The sequence below is a fragment of the Lycorma delicatula genome, chromosome 4 (genome assembly GCF_047948215.1).
Source record: "Lycorma delicatula isolate Av1 chromosome 4, ASM4794821v1, whole genome shotgun sequence".
NCBI lineage: Eukaryota > Metazoa > Arthropoda > Insecta > Hemiptera > Fulgoridae > Lycorma > Lycorma delicatula.
In genome coordinates, this window is record NC_134458.1 from 16,808,481 (window position 1) to 16,829,784 (window position 21,304).

General features: G+C 36.0%; 1 protein-coding gene across 1 annotated transcript in view; it reads right to left on the bottom strand.

Annotated features, from left to right (window-relative positions):
* The window catches only part of LOC142324298 (histidine decarboxylase-like), a 124,461-nt gene that overhangs the window by 78,290 nt on the left and 24,867 nt on the right, over positions 1 to 21,304 (bottom strand). Inside the window, exon 6 of the mRNA XM_075365226.1 lies at positions 17,243 to 17,386. Coding sequence (XP_075221341.1) covers positions 17,243 to 17,386 — 144 coding nt within the window. The remainder of the gene's footprint in view (positions 1 to 17,242; positions 17,387 to 21,304) is intronic.

Consider the following 21,304-nt stretch of genomic DNA (forward strand, 5'->3'; position numbering starts at 1 on the left):
AATAAAGAATTTTATCTTACAACTGATGCTAGCAATGTAGCAGTAGGTGCAACATTTAGTCAGAATAAAAACTGTGCAGATTTACTGATCGCATATGCAAGCAGAACAATAATGACACTGAACAAAAGTATTCTACTATAGAAAAAGAATTACTTGCAATAGTTTGGGCTACGAAATAATTCTGTCCATATCTTTACAGTAGAAAATTAAAAATATTTACTGATCACAAACCGTTACAATGGTTATTCTCAAAAGAGGAACCGAGTTAGAAATTATTACGATTGAAGTTAAAATTAGAAGAATTTTTCTATGAAATTACATACAAAAAAGAGAAGAAAAACGAAAACACCAATGCACTATCACGTAATATTAATGAAAAGGTATAGAAGAATTTCGAAAATAATCCCATTAGTAATATAAACGAAATCGATCAACTGGCCAATGAAACGTATAGTTTATATTTTTCAGAATTAGATAATCAATCGATGATAGTAAACGTTGATATTCAGCAGGCAATGAAATTCGCAGGTAGAAAACCAGTTAGAAGATGATGTAGTTATTCTGCTTCAAATCGAAGAACAGTTAACAAAAATTTTAAAGGCAACACGATAACTAATATACTAACAAAATTATTTTGTTGATATCATTGATTTTGTTAAAGAATATATACTTCCAAATGTAAAATGTAGTTTGTACTTGAAGATGATTTTTATGAAAGATTTACAACTATTACAGCTGAATATTTTAAGAGTAGTGAACTACAATTGATTCAATGTAATGGTAAATTATCGGTTATTATTAATATTGATGAATTACAAAAAATAATAAATAATCATCTTATTGGAAAACAAGCCATAGAGGTACAGAAGAAACGTATCAACAGATAAAGAGAAAATATTATGCTCCTACTTTAAAAACACATACGGAATTACATTAATAAATGAAAAATATATTTAAAAACGAAATTAAAGAACGCCCTTAGAATTAGATATGAATTAAACTCCAGCGCCTAATACACCATTACAAGTATTACGCACGGTTAGTATTTCAAGCAAATAGAAAAATTTTTAACGATTATCGATAGCTTTTCAAGATATGCTCAAATTTATCTAATTGCAGGTCTACAAGCAACAGAATTATCAGATAAATTATTGAAGTATTTTACCCGTCGCGGAGTTCCCGAAACAATTATTTCAGATAACGGTACAATTTAATAATAACACCGATAGACAAAAGAAACTTTTTTTTAATGTTTCTCTAAGTGTGATACCATTTCTTGAATTGAGTTTTTGCGTACATTACAGATCTGTAAATACAAATTTTCTATCACCCTTAGTTTTAAATAAATTACGCTTCAAAAAAAAATTAAGGGAAAATATAGTTAAAATCTGTAAAATTTACAATTTTGCATGTCAATACCTGTGTTAGAATGACTTCACTGATGCTTTTCTTTTATAAATAGCCTCAGACAGATCCCGAATTAATGTCTAACACTAATCGGCTAGCATATAAGTATTCTATTTAGCTTTATAGAGGCTTTCCATCACCGAAATGTATTGGTGGAAATGTTCACCGTGTTCGTCACTTACGTCTCCGGGGTTGTCCGGGAAAATATCCAGATGTGAGTGGAGGAAATGTATTTTCAGAAACATATTACATCCCGTTGCTCTGTGTGAAGTAAGAAGTTGATTAACAATATCATGGTAATTGTCGGATTTTTGTTTGCCGAGAAAAATTTTGCAAACGTCTTTAAATGAAGCCAAGCTGCATTTTCTACATTATTTAATTTGAGTTAAATACATCATCTTTGACCAACTCTCTTATTTGAGGACCAACAAATATTCCTTCTTTAATCTTTCCTTCACTTACATTCGGAAAATTCTGCCTGATGAACAAAAATCCGAGACTATCTTTCTTCATTGCTTTTACAAAATTTTTCATTAGTTCTAGCTTGATATGAAGAGGGGGTAAAAATATTTTTTTGTGTTCAACTAAGGGCTCATAAATAATATTTTTCCCATTTGGAGTTAAGTTTTCTCGTTTCTTTCACTCTTTGGTGACACAATCTTTATCCCTAGCTCGGCTGTTCCATTCGCAAAGAAAACACATGTACTTAGTATAGCCTAACTGCATGACTAACAAAATAGCTATAGATTTCAAATCACCACATATGTCCGCTATGTTTTTTATAATTTATTTTTTCAAGAATCTCTTTCATCGTACGTCTCTTTCAAATTAATATCATAAGCAATTGGTATCGAAATATATTTGTTACCGCAGTGTAGTAGAACCACTTTTAAACTGTACTTGGACGAATCTATGAAAAGCCGCCAGTCCTCAGGTTTATGAACTTGTCCTAAGTGCAACATGAGCACATCAATATTTGTGTAATAAACCAAATTATTTCCATCAATAAAGTACTGAGAAAGTTCGTTTTGTCAGCTTCTAAAGCCCAAAAGTTTTGTATTTTTTTAATGTAAATTTCAACCTTGCAGTCTTGAACCTAATAGTTCAGCTTAATTTTTTGATAAATTTAAATCCCTAAACAAGTCATTTAATTTACCTTGTGATATAAGATGTGGCTTATTGGAAGATAATGCAAAATCAAAATCATTGTTGTCTTCTTCAGTATTGTTTGATTCTTCATCGCTGCTTTCGAAACATACATTCACGGTGGCTCAGGAACTGGAATAATTTCCCTGTGAGGTACAGACCTGATTGCAGACTGAAATGAAGGATATTTTAAGTATGTTTAGATTTTTTAGAAATTCCAGACTAACTTGATAAACAAAAGTAGCAATCGGTTACATGATCCTTTGGTTCACTCTAACCATAAGAACACCAAATGCCAAAGCCTTCTGTGTACCTTTTAGCCATCCTCTTAAATACACAGAACAATCAGTGCATACTATATGAGGAGCCCACGTCTTATCCTGATCACCAATTTTACACTGAAAGTACAAATGATATGCCTTTTTTAATTAAAGGTGTAATGTTTTTTCTTTTTGATTTTATAGCAAATTCATCACATACATAACAAAAAGCATCCACATCATTTACACAATTTTGAGGCATTATGACACTGCACTGTTAACAAACTTAAGACAGAGTAAGACTGAAGAAAATTAATTCATTTCTAAATCCAGTGCTTAATACAAACCACACTGATGTGTTTTCAGCTACATGTTTCGACCTGCGCACACATGATTACTCTTGTCCATGAAGGTTCATTCTCCAGTATTAGATATGATATCTTAATATGTGACTATCATATGATTTAATTCTTTGTCTGGCATTGCTTATTAATAGCTTAAAAATTATGTTAACAAAGTTAAACAATAAAAAATGAGCTAACAAAATACAATATAGGAGCTTAAAATGCTAACTATACCTTGAAAAATGAAAAAAAATCCTTTAATTAAAATTTAAACATTTTTCAAAAATGGTGGGTGATAGAAAGATTCTGAGTTCATATTCGTTTTCAGCATCAAAAAGAAATTAAAATCATATATCGCATGTTAGGAAACAAAAATTATTATTATCAGTGTAATATAAATGAAGAAGAATTAATGAAGTTACACAAGCTAAAAATACATTTTGCAAGCAAACAGCATCCACAGTCAAACGATATTTGCGAAAGATTTCACTCCACATTGAATGAACATATCAGAATATTTAATAATAGGGAAGAATTTAAAGATGAAAATGTAGAAATAAGAGTAAAATACGCAGTAATGCATAAAATAGTAGTATTCAATTAGTTAATAAATTAACTTCTTTTGTACTTTTATATGAACATGTTAATCCCAACTCGTTATTAGAAATAATTATACAAGTAATGAATATTAATACACATTAAGAAAAAGTCAGGAAATTGTATGAACGTATTAAAGAAATAAATGAAAAATTAACATAGGGTTTAAGAAAAGGTAAATATAAATAAAGAAGAAATACCAAAAATTCCGCAAGAAGTATATGTTAAAACGGTTCAGAAACTAAGCAAAACAAAGAATAAATATAATAGAGAGAATTATGTCACTAAATAAAAATAGGAAACACAAGGAAAACATTATAATACGAAAAATGAAATACATTTGTTTAATATTAAAAGACCTCGTAGAATAAAGAAAAATAGTACAAGTATTAATCCTGTTCCAGGTACTTCCCATTTCTAAAGCAGCATTCTTGTTGTATTGTTATTTTTTGAATATGTTGTTTATAATATAGAATTTGGAAAATATTTATGCGATTTTATTAAAACGATGTATATGTATATGTATTAAAATGATTTAGTAGCGATGGAATTGTATAATGTTAATTATGAAATTTAATGAACGGTTTAGGTTCAATTATAAAGATAATTACAAGAATTATGGATGCCAACGACGAAGTATAAGCAAAATGCTATAGTTGAACAAGTAATAATAATGCAGTTGATACTGAAATAAAAAATAATAAGTAATTATGAATTGATAATTATAATTTTTAATAAAACGATATATATATATTAAAGTATGTTTTAATACGGAATGAATTTATAATAATAAGATGATATATGTTACTGTATGAATTATTTAAAATATTTTACAATGTGTTTTAGAATGAGATGTATTAAATGTTTATTATAAAGATTTTTCAAAAATAAAGTAATTATATTTAATATGTGATATGCTAAAATAATTTAATACGAATGAATTATTCAAAGAATGAATGAAGCTATATATAAAAATACTTTGTTGTCCACTGGTAAAACTTTATTATGTATAATGCTCATTATCAAAAAAAAAAGTCGTAGTTAAGTGGGGTCAATAAAGTGAATCGCATAACATTCCGTGCCGCTGGTTGCCTACAGTTCTGAGACGGACGAAGCCATATTATTATGACTTCTCAAAGAGCACCTAAAGCGTCTAAAAGGAGGGTTGTTGCGTCCTCGGTTATGTCGTCGACATTATATGCTGTCCCGGTATGGTGGTCTTCAGTACGGATAAAGAAGAACTTGGCACGCTTAGTTAGGACCCATAGGAGACTGTTGCTTGGCGTGGTTTCCGCGTACAGGACAGTCTCCTATGGGGCGTTATGCGTTCTATCAGGAGTGCCTCCGATCGACCTTATGGCTCAGAGTCGAAAGAGATGAAGGTGTTGAAGTTCACGATGTGGTGGTGATTTGTACGTTATAGATGATGTTTTGTTAGGCGTGCAGTTTGGCTATACTAAGTACATCTGCTTTTCAAGTTCTGTTCTCCAAGTTCATGAAGCGAGGCATAGGCTAATAGAGAGATGGCAGGAGAGATGGAGCACAGCAGGCCCTGGAGACAGGACCAGAAGGCTAATCCCCGATCTAAGGAACTGGATACATAGAAAACACGGTGAAATAAATTTTTACACGTCACAGTATTTTACAGGACACGGTAGTTTTAATTACTATCTGCATAGATTCGGTAGAAGGGAAACTGCAGTCTGTATGTACTGTGACTGTGATGATGTCGAACATACTTTCACTGTATGTCATAAATGGAGGGAAGAGACAGACGGAATTGACCTGTCATCTGATGGAACTGGCAGACTAATCAATAGCATGTTAAACAGTGAAGAAACTTGGAAAAAAGTTGAGTTGGTCATCAAAAGAATACTTATGCAGAAAAACAACGATGAGAGGAGACTAGGATTTTAAAATTTAGCATAGGGCAGGGTGGACAGCCTCAGTGGTGAGGGCTGACATGCCGAGGTGTGTCGGTTCCGAAGATCCACTGGGGACTCCTAAGGGTTTTTCGTTAGGTTAATATCAAGATCTGAAAAATCCCAATCGCCACGTCACGACAATACATGGTATTGACGTGGCGATATACGGATGGGGCAAAAGAACTCAAAAGAACTGACCGGTGGGCCGACCTGCCATGCCGGACTTATAGCCGGTAGGTGGGAAGGCCCATTAGAGTAGAACAGGCACTCCCCTGGGTGGCGCAATACCAACCAGTCGGACCGGCCCAGGGGAGTAGAGTTAAAAAAAAAAATAAAAATAAAAAAAGTTCTGAGACGGACGGGAACAGAGCTTGAGGGGCCTAATCGACTTCTTAGGAGTTCACCAGGCAACCAGGCACCGAGCGCATCACCCGCCGCACAGTTCTACAATTCGCCTCCATCTGTCCCGAGGCAAGTGAGGAAAAGCTGTCGCGGATTTCCTTGAGGTTAATGCGAAACAACTGCAAAACCTCAGGAACTACTGTCAAGAGCAAGTGAATACAGCGTGCTTCATTGAAAGTTGGTGAGGAGAGATGAAGGTCTAACTCCGCTCTACCTTAGCGACACTGACTATACCCCACTGAACGAAGTTCTCGGTGAGAGACAGAAGATGTATGCATGGCGCGAGAGTGAGCTTTATGGGAGATTTTCCGCCTCCATCTTGGACGAAGGGATTACCTTTACTGCCTCCTTTGCATACCTGAAGGACACCAAATTGTTCGTTGAAACCGAGGGATTTGCGTTCACAATTCAGGATTCGGTAATCAGCACGCTTAATTACTGGAAGCACATAGTCAAGGATCCTAGCGTGCTCGTGAATAGTTGTCGATTGTGTGGGAGTACGAGTGAGTCTGTGGAACACGTGATTAGGGGCTATCAGATACTGGCCCCAAAAGAGTACACGTCCCGCCACAATAACGTGGCTCGCATCCTCCATCAAAGGCTGGCCCTGGACCTGGAACCTCTTGATGTATCCGTCTCTTACTATGCTCATCTTTCCGTCTTGGAGAACAACCGCTATAAGTGTTATTACGGTCGTACGGTCCTCATGAATAATCCTGTGGCCCACAATCATTCAGCTATTGTTGTGACAAAAAAACAGGAAAACATCACCTGGTTCTTCGACGTGACGATACCACTGGCCTCTAACATCCAGAAAAAAACATGCCGAGAAACTATCAAAATACAGGGATTTGACAAATCAGGTCAGGGAAGTCTGGACCCAGAAACCGGTTTTTAGTAGTCCCCATCGTCATCGGTGCACTGGGAGCGATTCCGCACTCGCTTCACAGGTCTATCAAGATTATTGGCGCTCAACCTTGTCTCTTCCTGCCAATGCAACCGCGATTTTAGACACCTGTCATTGATGAAGAAGTACGCGTATATAACCTCCGACTTGGTAGATGACGAACCTAGAGTTCTGATGCGCGCCATGTTGCGGTTGCCACATATGAACCTGTATTATATGTAAATTTTCTCAGTTATGCAACAATTTTAACCCCATTTCCTGCTTCTTCGAGACCGGCGGGTCTATTTCCCAGTAAAAATGACCGTTATTTAATAATAATTATAATAATATTTTGCTCCGACGAACCAACCCTACATCCATTCAACAACATCTACGTATAGGTCTGAGGCGGGAAACGACATGATATTTCAGTACTTTCGCTTACATTGGCCAACGGAGCTTTTAAATCAAAGGACGTAATTTCTGAACTGGTGCCAGTTTTGGCAAGCATCGTCGAACCATCGATCACAAATTGAAGAGTCGATGATCAAGAGGAAATAGCCCAAAACCAACGCAGAAGAAAGCAGTCGTTTCCCAAGAATGAGCCTACAAGCAGTACTCAAGTAAAGCCAAAACTGAGAGAAAGTCTAAGCCAACTGATTCTATGGTAAAAGTTCAGATCGAAAAAATCCCCATTCAGCGAAGTATGAAACCGGAGATAAAGATATTAGAAAAAGAAGATTGAGATCGAACAAAAATGGAGCTCCCGAAAGCACGGAGGACGATAAGGAAGGGACCAGAATTTCAGCCGCCCACATGATTTAACGGGGAGTGCATCGAGTCTCGACTATGATACATTATTTACTGCACCATCAGAGCCGGTATCATCTGATACCGGTAGCAAGGAATCCTTCGTAGTATACTGCGAAAGATCAGATGATTCCTTCTCCGAGGCCTCAGATACCTTGGAATTCGACATCAAGGTTTTTAGGAACTGATGGAAAAGAGAAAAAAAAGGATGGCCTAAGGGTATGCCTAATCGATAGCGTTAAAGAATGAGATTAGAGAAATTTTATAACGAAAATATGATTTTTTTAATATTCGTGTTATATTTTCGCAGCATTTGAATGTTTTGACATTTCAATGGAAATGGTTTGTGTTTTTTTAGTGTTTTTGAAGTGTTTTAGTGTGTAAGTTTTAAATGGATTTAAGTGGCAAGGACCCTTTCCACCCTTGCCATGTTGTGTTTTTTGGGGGTTTTAATATCCCGTGACAAGTATATTTATTAGATGATCTGTGTTGACAAAACTATTCTACTGACTACGTCGCTAGTGTTTTGTCAGGGACAGAGAAATATACTCGTCTTTTTTTTTTGACATGGAAAGGGGCTAATGACCAAAATGTTCGATGCCCCTTAAAACCTAAAAAAATAAATAAATAATAATAAACAAAGCTTATATTAAAGAAAGAGTAATGATATATTTTTTAATATCAATACTTTAGTAGAAGAAAGTTGAAAATAACAAATGAACAATGGACATTTAATATCCTTAAAGCCCTGATCAAAAGCATTGCAATCATTAGTAAGGAGTGCAGAATTAAAATCCCAGATATAAAGTAACTACAACAGCGAAAGAAGCAGCTGTGCCAAGAGCTATAATTGGCTCCCTTGGGATGGAAACAATCCTGGTTAAGCTGATTGGTCTATAGCATTAATATCTTCTTCCCTCATGCCAATACAATATTATTTTACCAAAGTTTACTTCACTTTATATGATAATATACCTCTGTTACGTAAATGATTAATTGTAGTAATTTTTCAAACATATGTTTTTAAACACACACACATACTCACATACACACACACACACACACACATACATACACAACATGGTCGTGTGTAGTATATATATATATATATATATATATTATATATATATATATATATATATATATATATATATATATATATATATATATATATATATATATACATATATATATATATATATATATGTAGTATATATATATATATATTATATATATATATATATATATATATATATATATATATATATGTAGTATATATATATATATATATATATATACTTATACTGAATTTGTCTAGTATTAAAATGATGAATAATATTTTTAATAATGCCTTTTGCAATTTGCTTTAATTTAGACACACGTATTAAAATTATAACAATATTATTTCTCTCAACCTAATACCTTAGGATAATTTACTTATTGAACAAAATAAAATATATAATTTTTTTTTGGGTTATATGGGCATCGACTTCTACGATCATTAACCCTCGTCACATTCTTTAAATAAGGTTTAAATCATCAGCAGGTTCGTCATATGTAAGAGTGTAAAGGACCCTAACAGTTTATTTAAAAACACTAAAAAAAAACAAGAGAGAACATTTAAACACAAACACTAAGATCACTTACAGAGTGTAAAGGGCCCTGATATTAAAATAAAACAATAAATAAGATACAAAACAATAATAAAAAATGAATGTCTTTACAATACCAACATTATTCATATCCATAGAATACCTTTCCTTCCCTTCTTTTTTAAGCACCACCGGGGCAACTGAAACCGCCGTTAAGTAGCACATCAGCCGTCCCAAGATGCCACGACACTTGACTGCCACCCTATAAATTGTCCTGTAGGTCTTAAACCAATCCCCCTCCCCCGCCGATAGTCATAAGAGGAATTCGGCTACCTGTTGAGAACGGCCAAAGAACCCCTCGCCGGAGAAGCTGCCTTCCCAGTTCTGATCTACCTGGCTCCAGGCATGCCTTGCGCATACCCTTTGACCCGCGCTTTCCGTCCATCCTCGAGGGTCCCCCATGCCATCATTGAATACGCTCCAACTCCCCACATTTGCGTACAGGCGAGCCTGGGTGCCCTAGGCAAGAGGGCTACCTCCCGGCTCTATTCGTGCCACGCTTCAAGACTCCCTTTTTTTATGCATAGAATTAAACTACTTCCCTTAAAGATTCCTTTTATAGCTTGAATTACCTTACAGACTTGTTAATAGTCCACTGACGTGCAGATACGCAACTATTTTTTCTTCATTACCATTTCCTAAATCAGCAGCAATACCTATTCTTAGGCAGAACCTCCTTCTGAGGTCCTCATATATGGTGCACTTTTCCATTAGATGCTTGACTGTAAGTGCTTTATTTCTAACACCGCACATTGGTCTTTCTTCGCTGATTAACAAATATATGAATTTGTTATTCGCGTGTGACCAATTCTAAGTCTAGTTACCGCCACTTGTTCTCGGCGAGTCAGCTTCACGTTCTCTTCCATTCATATGAGAAGTTTTAACTGAGTTTAGTATGGTATTTATTCTTCTCCAATCATTATTCCATCGGTTTCTTATTATATTAGTTAAACAATATTTAACATCTGCTACTCGTACAGGAATTATATCCAGGTTATCACAGACTGTCGCATTTCTGGCAGTTTTGTCTGCACTTTCATTCCCCACAATACCAGCATGCCCTGGAGTCCATGCAAATTACATCGACGGTTCTAAAAGCGAACCGTATATTTACATATTTTAATGTACATATTATAATTTTAATGTATTCATCGTAACTACTGACGGATGATAAAAATTCCTGTTGGATGATGACTGCTGGCTTCTCATTTATTTTGTCACAAAAGAGATCCAGTCTTGTGTTTACCGCTGGCGAAAGTCGTAGCAGTATTTCTCTTGTAAAAATTGCTAATGTTTCTGGTACAGCAATTTCATATTTTCTTGTTAATTCGTGATACCTTATTCCAGCTGGTCTGGAATAGGTAGCACTATGTTCATATAATACAGCCAAAGGATGATTGTTGAAAGTTTTATTATTTATGTCGGCAAGAAGGGCGCATATATTTACCGCATATCTTAGCAATAGGATCTCTCCAATATAACGCAGTGGCATTATTCCGGCTTCTGACATTAGACTAGTCGCCGGACTTGCATAGAACGAGCCTGTGGCATATATTATTTCGCTGTTATTTATTACGTCTAACTTTCGTAAATGCGACTTTCTAGCGGATGAATATACAATACATCCGTAGTGAAGTTTCCATTGAACTAATGCTTTATTAGTATTTCTTTCTCTGAGCCCCAGTTGATGGATAAACATTTTATAATGTTTAGGGCTTTTTTACATCTGACACTCAAGTCCTGTATATGTAATCCCCATGTAACGGATTTATCTAGTAACAGACTTAAAAATCGTACATTGCCCTTCTATAGTATACGATGGTCATCAATGGTGTAAACAGGACTTCGATGAGGAACTGTAATCTCTTCTTACAGAACTGTACACAGCACGTTTTCTCTGGTGAAAATTTGAAAATATTTCTTCTCGAAACTTCATTGAGGGCGCTTATTGCTCGTTACAATTTGTACTTTACCATAACTGGAGTGTTGCTGACATATACAATTGTCAGATTATCAACATAAACACATTTGCTGATTTTCGCTAGAATGACTAATATTAATTTATTGTTGGCGATCGTGAACAAGGTAACTCTCAACGGCGAGCCTTGTGGTATGCCATTTTCCAATTTTTTTCAGATGAATATTCATTGTACTTAGAAAGTACAAATATTCATTGTACTGAACGCGTACTTAGAAAGTACGATCGTTCATGTAGTTGCAGAGTAAAACTGCAGATTTTCGGGAATTCATTGTAAGTGAAGCATTATTCGATGAGGCCAGGTCATATTGAATACGTTCTGCAGATCAAAGAAGACTCCGATACAACGTTTTCTTGTGATAAAGCTGTTATATATGATGATATCTAAGTTCATCATTATATCAGTAGTAGAATGGTATTGTTGAAAATCTGCTTGATGTGAAGATAAGAGATATTCTTGTTCTAAATTCCAAACAAGCCGATTATTTATCATTTTTTAAAGTATTTTTCCCATAGCGCACGTCAAAGAAATAGGACGGTAACTATTGGGATCCGTTAGATTTTTATCTTTCTTTGGAACTGGAACAATATGTGGTTTTTTCCACTGCATTCCATCCCGCCATATCTGATTATATAGTTCTAACAGTGTACGTTTTGCAGTGGTATTCAGCTGCCTGATCATGACATAATGAATTTCATCTGGACCGGCAGCTGTATTGCCGGCTTTCTCCAACGCTTTCACAAGTTCTTCTGTTTTGAATGGTACGTTATATGAATAAATCATTTCAGTTTTGAAGTTTAACAGACCCTAAAGTTCTGTTTTATGTTTTCTGAAATATTCATCGTAGTTAGTCGTTTTGCTTGCTTCTTCGAAACGATTGGCTAGTAGCTCTGCAATTTTGTTGGAGTATCTCTAAGTTCATCTTCATATTGAAGGCAAGTTATAGGAGTAAAGTTTTTACGCCCACAAATAGCTCCACTTTCTTCCAAACGTCTGACGCAGTCGTATTTCTGTTAATGGATAACACGTATTGCTGTCAGGATTGTTTCTCAGCATCTATGATAAGTCTTTTTGCATACGCCCTGTATTTTTTAAAGGCAATTATATTTTCTAAGTTGAACGTTTCACAAAACAGCATTATATGCTGTTTTCTTTCTCCTAATAGCTTCCCTTATTCCATTGTTCCACCACGGAACGGGTCACTTCTTGAGTTTCCCGGTTGTTTTGGGAATATTTGTTGATGCCGAGTCAGATACCACATTTTTTAGTTATAGCATCGACATCGGCTTTGATAACTCCAGTTGTTTGAAGGAGTATCGTACTCGCTGTGAAGCTCTTCTAATCTGCCTTATCAATCATCCATCTTTTAGAGATTGGATATATTTACCTTGTAAAGACAGTAACAACTTGCATCGGGAAATGATCACTTCCATGGAGTCTTCTAAAACTTGGAAAGAGTACCTCATGCACTTATAAGTGCGAACAGGAATCGCACCTGTCACCACCTGCGGCAGGGGGGAAACAGGCCCCCCTTGTGTAGATTTTTGTGGCCTCTGTTGTTTAGAGGTCACCTCGGTTGCAGGAGGCTTGGGAGCCTCCATAGAAGACTACAAAGCTGTCACTTTTCTCACACCGTCATCCAATATTTCACTCAAACGAACTTGAACCTCTGGCTTGGAAGCTATTTTCTTCTGTTCAATAACACCTTTGTTCTCAATCCAGATATCATCAGGAGGCTGTATTTTTATCGATGACTTTGTAATCTCTTTACGAGTGGGAGACTTCATTTTGGTTTCTATAACTCTCTCTATCATATCAGCTAAAGTGGGCGCAAGTTTCCCTATAAGCTGGTTTGCATCGACAGTAGCTGAAGCAGGAGCAGGAATAGCAGCCGCAGCCTGAGCATAAGTTGTAGCTGCTGTAGGCCTGCGGGCGTTTACAATTTTCTTTGCCTCAAGGTAGCTGATTTTCTGCAGGGTTTTGACTTCCTGCACAGCTATTTCATCTTTGTAAACAGGACAGTTTCTTGATCTGCACGAATGCTGTCCTTTAAAGTTTACACATGAAGGAGAATCATTATATGGCTCCTCTTCACCGCATACGTATATTTGCGGTCTCTCGCATCGGGCAGCGGTGTGGCCAAAACGTTGGCACTTGAAGCACCGCATTAGTTGTGGACAAAAGCCTGCACACCCAATCTGTGGATTCCTGGACGTACTTTCTCCAGCACGTTGGTCTATTAAAGATGAGGACATGAGACGCAGAAGGTATAACATCCCCGTTTCTTCTCATGTTCAATTTGCGTCACTCTATCCCTCCTTGTGGTGTCAATTCCTCAACTATTTCCTGCTCTGTGCAATTCAGCAAATCCTGACAGACCACAACATTCTTTGAGGTATTGAGTGTGCTGTGCGGATCGACATTCGCAGCAAATTCGGTAATATTCTTAAACCCTAGGATCTTCTGCAACTGTGCATCATTAGTAGTCTCCACATGGAGTCCGTTATACGTTTTCCTGATTTCTTTAACTGGACCTCCAGCACATTTACTTATTTCTCGTATAATAAGAAAAGTACTTACTCTCGAAAAATTTCCATTAATTCTCGTAATTACCAGATACTTTGGTTATGGTATATTACTCTTGAATAGAGCTCTCTGCACACACGGATTGTTCAAGACGAGGGTGTTTAGGTGAACACTCTGTCACGTTTTTTGTTCAATCTGCATGATATTTGGATCCTTTCTGCAGTAAGGCTGGCCGCCGGGATACACCTCCACGTCAGAGCTATCAACCCATCAACCCAGGAGGTCCGGTCCGGTACTCCGGTGGAAACGGCATATGTCCTGCCAGAGAGCGGATGCGCAGTCTGTGCACTGACTCCAGGCCCCTACACACCAAAGTTTTCAGGGCTTCCATGCACCGAAATACATATGCACCTTAACTACATGCTTGCCATCGCGAGGAGCATGTGGACATTGGAAGGTCCTCCGTTACATCTGCAATCACTTCGACCCTGGCCGCCACATCGTCAGCTCTAATAATGATGTGAATCCATTTTCTTAATCATTAAAGTTTTTCATATCTGTAAGTGGCCGAAAATCCAATCCTTGTATTACGGCCTTAGGTGAAATAAGGACGAAGAAAATTCCACCCCCGAGTGAAAACACTCAGAGGCCCGTAGCCATCATTATGAATAGTACATATGTACAGCTGTTTCTGCCTTGGACGTGGAACATAGATGTTATGATCTGGACGTAGGGATTATCTACTTCAGGGCATTATTATATTTTTTTTTTAAGTTTTAGGGGAATCGTCTGCTACGGCCATTAGCCCCTTCCACATCAAAAAAAGAAAAAAAAATTATTTCCTCATCAAAAAAAAAAAACAAAAAAAACAGAACACAGGTGACATAGGCAAGGACTAGTCTTATCAAAAAAGAGTATCTAAAAAAGACGTGTTAATAGTTACTAAAACCCCGAAAACACAGCATTACAAAAGTGTAAAGGCCCTTGTTATTTTAAAATCTTTCTAGCCAAATCTTACGAAATTTAGTCAAAACTTTCAAAATATAAACTTGTCTGTGATGAAAATTAAAACGCACATTAAAAAGGTTATTAAACAAAGTGTGACGAGGATGTAAAGGACCCTTGCCATTTAACATCACGCAAAAAACGTATATGAAAACCTCAAAAAGTTCATATCAAATTTTCATATCAATAAAAAACACATTTAATTATAAAATTCTTGTTTGAGATATCTGATCTTTCTCTTCTTCAATTCTATCGGCTTGGTTTCCCTTTAAGCCATCCTTTTTTGTTCCTATTGTCCATTTTTCTGAAAGCCTCGATGTCAAATTCTGCGATGTCTGATACATCCGAAATCGATCCTTCAGTTCCTCCGGCGGAAATCGTGGAGGATCTCCTGCTGGTGGCATCAGATAATACCGGCTCCACTGGCGCAATCAGAAGTACATCACAGTCGAGACTGGATGTACTCATTGCATGAACGTGTAGGACGGCCGAGTGTCTCGCCCTCTCAGTTAAAGGGCTCCCTAACTTTGGAGGCTCCATAGTATACAATTTTCCTTGCGTCAAAGTAGTTGACTTTCTGCGTTGTCTCTTGGATAGGTACTTCCTGTTTATTAATAGGACAATTTCTAGACCTTGCAGAATGGTGTACATGGCAGTTGACACAAACAGGAGGATCCCTGACCAGGTCATCTGGGTGTAATGGTTCAAACACAAACACAAACACAAACACATATCTGCTTCCTTGTACAACTAACCGCCGTATATCCGAATCTGACAGCCAAAGCAACGCAAGGGTGTTGGGATAAACGGACGTACATGCAGCCTGTGGAAACCAGATTTTATCTTCTCTGGACACTTTGGTTTATTTAAAGTTAACACATGTGATGCAGAGGTTGAACTTCCCAGTTTCGACGCATGTTTATCCGACGGCACGCAACAACACCTTGTTCATGCAGTTCATCTACAATCTCCTGTTCTGTGCCGTTTAACAAATCTCTGCAAACGACAACGCCCTTTGAGGTGTTTAATGTACTATGGGGAGATACTTCAATGTCCAGGACTCCGATCTTGTTTGCTTTCAATAGTCGCAAAAATTGAGCGTCGTTGACAGTTTCCGCAAAATGTCCAACTACAGTTTTCCGTGTCTCTTTTACCGGTCCACCAGCAGCTTCTGTGATGCCACAAGCTATCACGAAAGGGCTACGTTTTGAAAAATCGCCGTCTTCCTTCTTTACAATCAAATATTTTGGTACTGAACCAGTATTCTTTGGTCTAAATTTACGAATATTCTACTTCCTTTCCAGATCTATAAGCTCTTCTTTATCGGTAAATTCTACGCTCTTTCTTCTCTTCGCCAGCGAAGACAAAAGCTCTCCAGGCGAGGATTTTTACTTGGGCCCTCTGCCACGGGGATGTGGATGAAAAATTGTCCATAATCCTATAATACACTAGTCATGACGTCACAAAGTGTTGGCAGAGAGACGGCTGGACGTGCCCCGGATCATGGAACGTTCCCCCAGTCAGCCGCCTCCAACAAATTTAATGGGAATCAGGTACTGTCTGACCCACGATACCGACATCCCAGGGCTCACAGGTAGCAGTAAGGGCTCCGATACACTTACCCATGGGACAATCACTACCAAGGGCCGAAGTGACTGACTCACGCTGGACGGCGCAAGACTTCGGCAGAGCAAGCTCACAGCAGCCCACTCTTAACCCGGCTCCACAACCGAGAAGAGGGAAAGACACTCCCGTCCGCACTCCGCCTAGCGTCGACAAACAGATCACGGTCATGCTTTCCACTTCCGCCACAAGCAACGAAACGAGAAGCACAACCGCAACCAGTTCGGACAGCTCGGGACCGCCATATTCCGTACGTAATAGTTCTCTATCAATAATAGAGAACTATTGAACAAGACCATTTCTCCGTTGACCGACATGACCTCAGCTACCGAACTACCATGTCGTTGACCCCCCCCCCCCCCGGACGCGTGCGTAGATGTTGTTGGATTTATCCAGGGTATTATTATTATTATTATGATGTAACATTAAAATTCTAGAGTTAAATGAATAAAAAATAATAGAATCCACTTTTAATCCATCATCTATGAACTAAAATGTATTCAACTTAAAACAAATCCATTATACTAAAAAAATATTTTTATTAAATAAATATGCTGAAAACATTGTCTTAAAATAACTTTTACATGCCTAAATGCATTTTTATATGCCTTAAATCATATCTTTTTTTATATGTATACACAAATTACCATTTAAATATAAAAATGATTAGTTTTACTTACAAAAAACGGTATCAGTCCTTTTTCTCTATCTCTAGAAATTGCTTCAACTAGTTTATCACCTCTTAGAGAAAAATTATCATCACTTTCAATATATCTCATTTTAACTAGACCAATAAGACCAGCTTTTTCGACAGAGCTATGTGCCTGCATTACAAAAAATAATTTCATAACTTTTAATTAATAACTCCAAATGAATAACTATTTTTAGTTTGTTGTAATGATTAGCAAAAAAATTATTAACTTTAAACCAAACCAAATTTATTAAATTTAAATACACGTTTTAAAATTTACATAATAATGCTTTCGTTCGATCTTGAAGCTATGTATATATATATGCTATTGTATATGTCTGCATGTGTGTGCCTTTAGTCACTCTTGCAACCATCTTGATGATTACAAAAATGACTGAAATCATATAAAAAGGGTTTTAAAAACTCTTTATGTTGGCTGATAGTTTTAAGTAGTTATATCACAAGCAATCTTTAATTTGTTTTTTATTCCGAGCAGTTTAGAAGGTATATTTTTAATGGCAAAACATTGAGATTATTTGAATTCTGTTTCAGGAGGGAAGTCAATGTATTTGACAAGTACAAAAATAACAACACACTTTTTATTAAGATCTATATTGGGAATCGTACAAACATTATTTTTCATCACAAGATATATAATATTTTAATTAAATATGTATTATGTATATACAGTCGAACCCCCATATATCGAACTTCATGTTGTGAAAATCTCTATTTATCGAACTTTCTTTAAATCTTGAATTTTCATTAGAAAAACAGTTTCTGTTTATCGATTGAAATTTCTATATATCGGATAAAGATTTTTGCATATAAAGAATTATGTACACCTATTGCTGTCAAAAAGCGCCCATGGACTTCGTTTTTAAAAGAAAACATAAATTAAATAAGAAAAAACTGTTCTACCGATTCTTACTGCAATAGAAATTCACGAAAGACCAACAAACACTTGCCGGTGAGGTCATATGTTATTCTTAGCTTCTGTACTACGAATACCTTTCCTAACTTTGAGCGAGATTTTTACTTTAAATACAGTTTAGCTTAAAATATCTTATAGCTAACATGGTTCCTGAACGGAAATCTTTAAGTGTCGAAGAGAAGTTCGGCTTAATAAAAGATGTGGCCAAAAAGTATGAAATTTCGAAAAGTACCGTATCAACAATTTTGAAAAATCGTGATTCGGTTATTAAAATCTTTGAAAGTGTTGGAGGAGATCGGAAACGATTTAATTCTTAAAATGTGACAAGATCGATGAAGCAGTATTGAAATGATAAAAATGATACAAGACTAGAACATGCCTGTGACTGAGCCGGTCATTAAGGATAAAGCGATTGAATATGCTGCAAATCTGGGAAATTCTCACTACCAACCCAGCTGTGAATGGCTACATAAATTCAAAAAGCGACATGGCATTTAAGAAAACTTAATATTGAGTGAAAGTGCTCGTGTTTCGGACGCGCAATGTTCTCAATGGCAAAGCGCATTTCTGAAAATCATATCAAAAGAATATGAGTCCGAAAATTTGTTTAACGTGGATGAAACTGGTGTTTTTTTCAAGTGTTTTCCCAATAAATACTTTCAAAAACGATAAATGTTTTAGTAAGAAATATAATAGTAAGTAATGAATCATGGTTGTCGTTTGTACGAGCGTGACCGGTAAGAAGAAATTAAAATTCTTTGTAATTGAAAAAAGTAAACAGCCATGTTGTTTCAAAGGCGTTAAATCACTTGAAGTTGACTACGATTTTAACAAAAAATCATGGATGACAGAAATTTTTGAGAAGTGAACTAACCCTGATAAAATAGATGTACAAACAAAATAGAATATTGCTTCTTTTTTGTGAACAATTTCCCAGCCCATCCTAGTTCAGTTAAACGAAAATTGACTGGCGTTCAACTTCTTTTCTTCCCGTCCAATACGGACAAAGAGGTAATTAAAAATTTTTAAGTTCATTACCGCAAACAGATTCTCAAGCGCTTGAAAGATCAAGTGCAAAGATGCACTTGAAAATGACGAATCTACAGAAAAAAAAGTAAATCTTCGATTATGTATAATCACATTAGCCAAAGTACGGGCGAATGAAGTCTTATCCACTACGATAAAAAAATTATTTTGCTGAAGCTGATTTTGTAGAAGAAATTTCTGAAGAAAATCAAGAAAAAACAGAAGATGATTAGTAAAGATTAAAAAAATACAAAAGAAGGCTGGAAACAATGCTGTCGTATTTCATTAGGACTGCATTGAATTCGATCAATTTTACACGTGTACGAGAACTTAACTGCGGCCGATTAGCCCACCAATCAGGACATATTGGATGACTACCTTGATCGAGATGAACCCAACGATGATGACAGCAATGATGAATTAATAGAAAATTCAGCTACAAAACAAGTAATTGAAACTTTCCGACTGTCCAACAAGTCTTGAGATTTATTCCTAACGATCCTGAACAAATTTTTATTTGTCTAAATAAAATTGAACATTATTTTGAAACGGCTTCGGCAAAAGATTACGTTCAAAAACAAATATTAGACTTCTTTGCCCAAAAATAAATAAAAATTTTGTTTCGTTTTTGGAATGCGAGCCTACCGTTTTTTTAGTAAATTGTAACAAATTTGCAAATTAAATACATATTTGTACATTTTTAAAATAAATTTCTTTGATAGTTTATTTTTTTCAAATTTTCTTTAATCCTACAAAATTAACTATACATAATTGTTTTTAGTAAAAAAATTATCAAAAATTTGCAATGTATTTCTATATATCAAAATTTCTGTATATTGAATTTTTTTCCAGGAACCTTCAAGTTCGATATATAGAGGTTTGACTATATACCAGGTGGTCCATTTAAATTGAGACGGAATCTGCATCTCAAAAATTATACAATTCAAGAAAACATGTTTCCTATTAGAGTTTTCCCATTGTGAGTGGGAAATACGTTCACAACCTATGTTGTCCTTGATAAGGTCAAATAAAGGTCATTTCAAGGTGAACTTAATTTTTTTAAATAGGAACCTATATTTTTTATTGCAGAATCAAATTTTTTGCAAAAAACAATTTAAATTTAATTTCAGACTTTTTTTTTTCTAAAATTGATAGTTTTTTAGTTATCATCTTCAAAAATGTTGTAGGTGTGGTTTTAGTGTCATTACATCTGGCCCAGTTGGCGAGTTACATCCAGCTGATTTTAAATTTTACATAAAAGAAATTTACATTTTAAATAAAAAAAACAATCAATGCTATCAATAATGAAGCAAAAGAAAGTTGAGCATGTAAACACAAACGAACGTTTTAAAATAACCTAAAGGTGAAGTTAAAGTTGCAAATGACATTTGTCTAAGTGAACATTATCATGACTTTAATCAATTTTTTTATTACTTTGTTACTCGCAAACTATTAAATTAATTAGTTTTTATTATACTGGAAATTATGGAACGATTTACAATTAGAGAAAAAACTGAGGTAATTTTGTTTTACGGAGAATGCCACTGAAATATTAATCAGGCAGTAGCTTTGTATTCTCTACGATTCTCCAGTAGAAATACTCCAAGTCGTGCTTCTGTGTGCAGAATTAGAAAAGAGTTTAATGATGCTAGAAGTGCGGGGGCCAAAAATAGGAACCGTCAAAATACTGTGACAGCAGAAAATAATGAAATAGCTGCGGCGGTCATCGTAGATTTTCATGTTAGTTCAAGAAGCACTGGTTTTTTAAAACAACCTCCTACAAGGCTGCCATATTGGGAAAGACTCTCCCAATCGATTTAGTGGTGAAAGTTCGGGCAGCCTTTGGAGATTGCGAAGAGGCCGGGAGGTATTTGGGATGCGGTTTTGAGCCGGGCCAGTACCGGAGCGGAACGGTGATCACAATGCACCAGATCTAAATTTCGTTCAATTGCCCATCTCCTGCCTGCGGAATAGACTGCAGAGTCTCGCGATGGAAGCATGGTAGCTGGAACGGGACTACGACAGGGAAGATCCTTGTATAAGTTAATACAGGATTTGGGGGGATGATATGCATCGAGCTCGTTTTTAAGG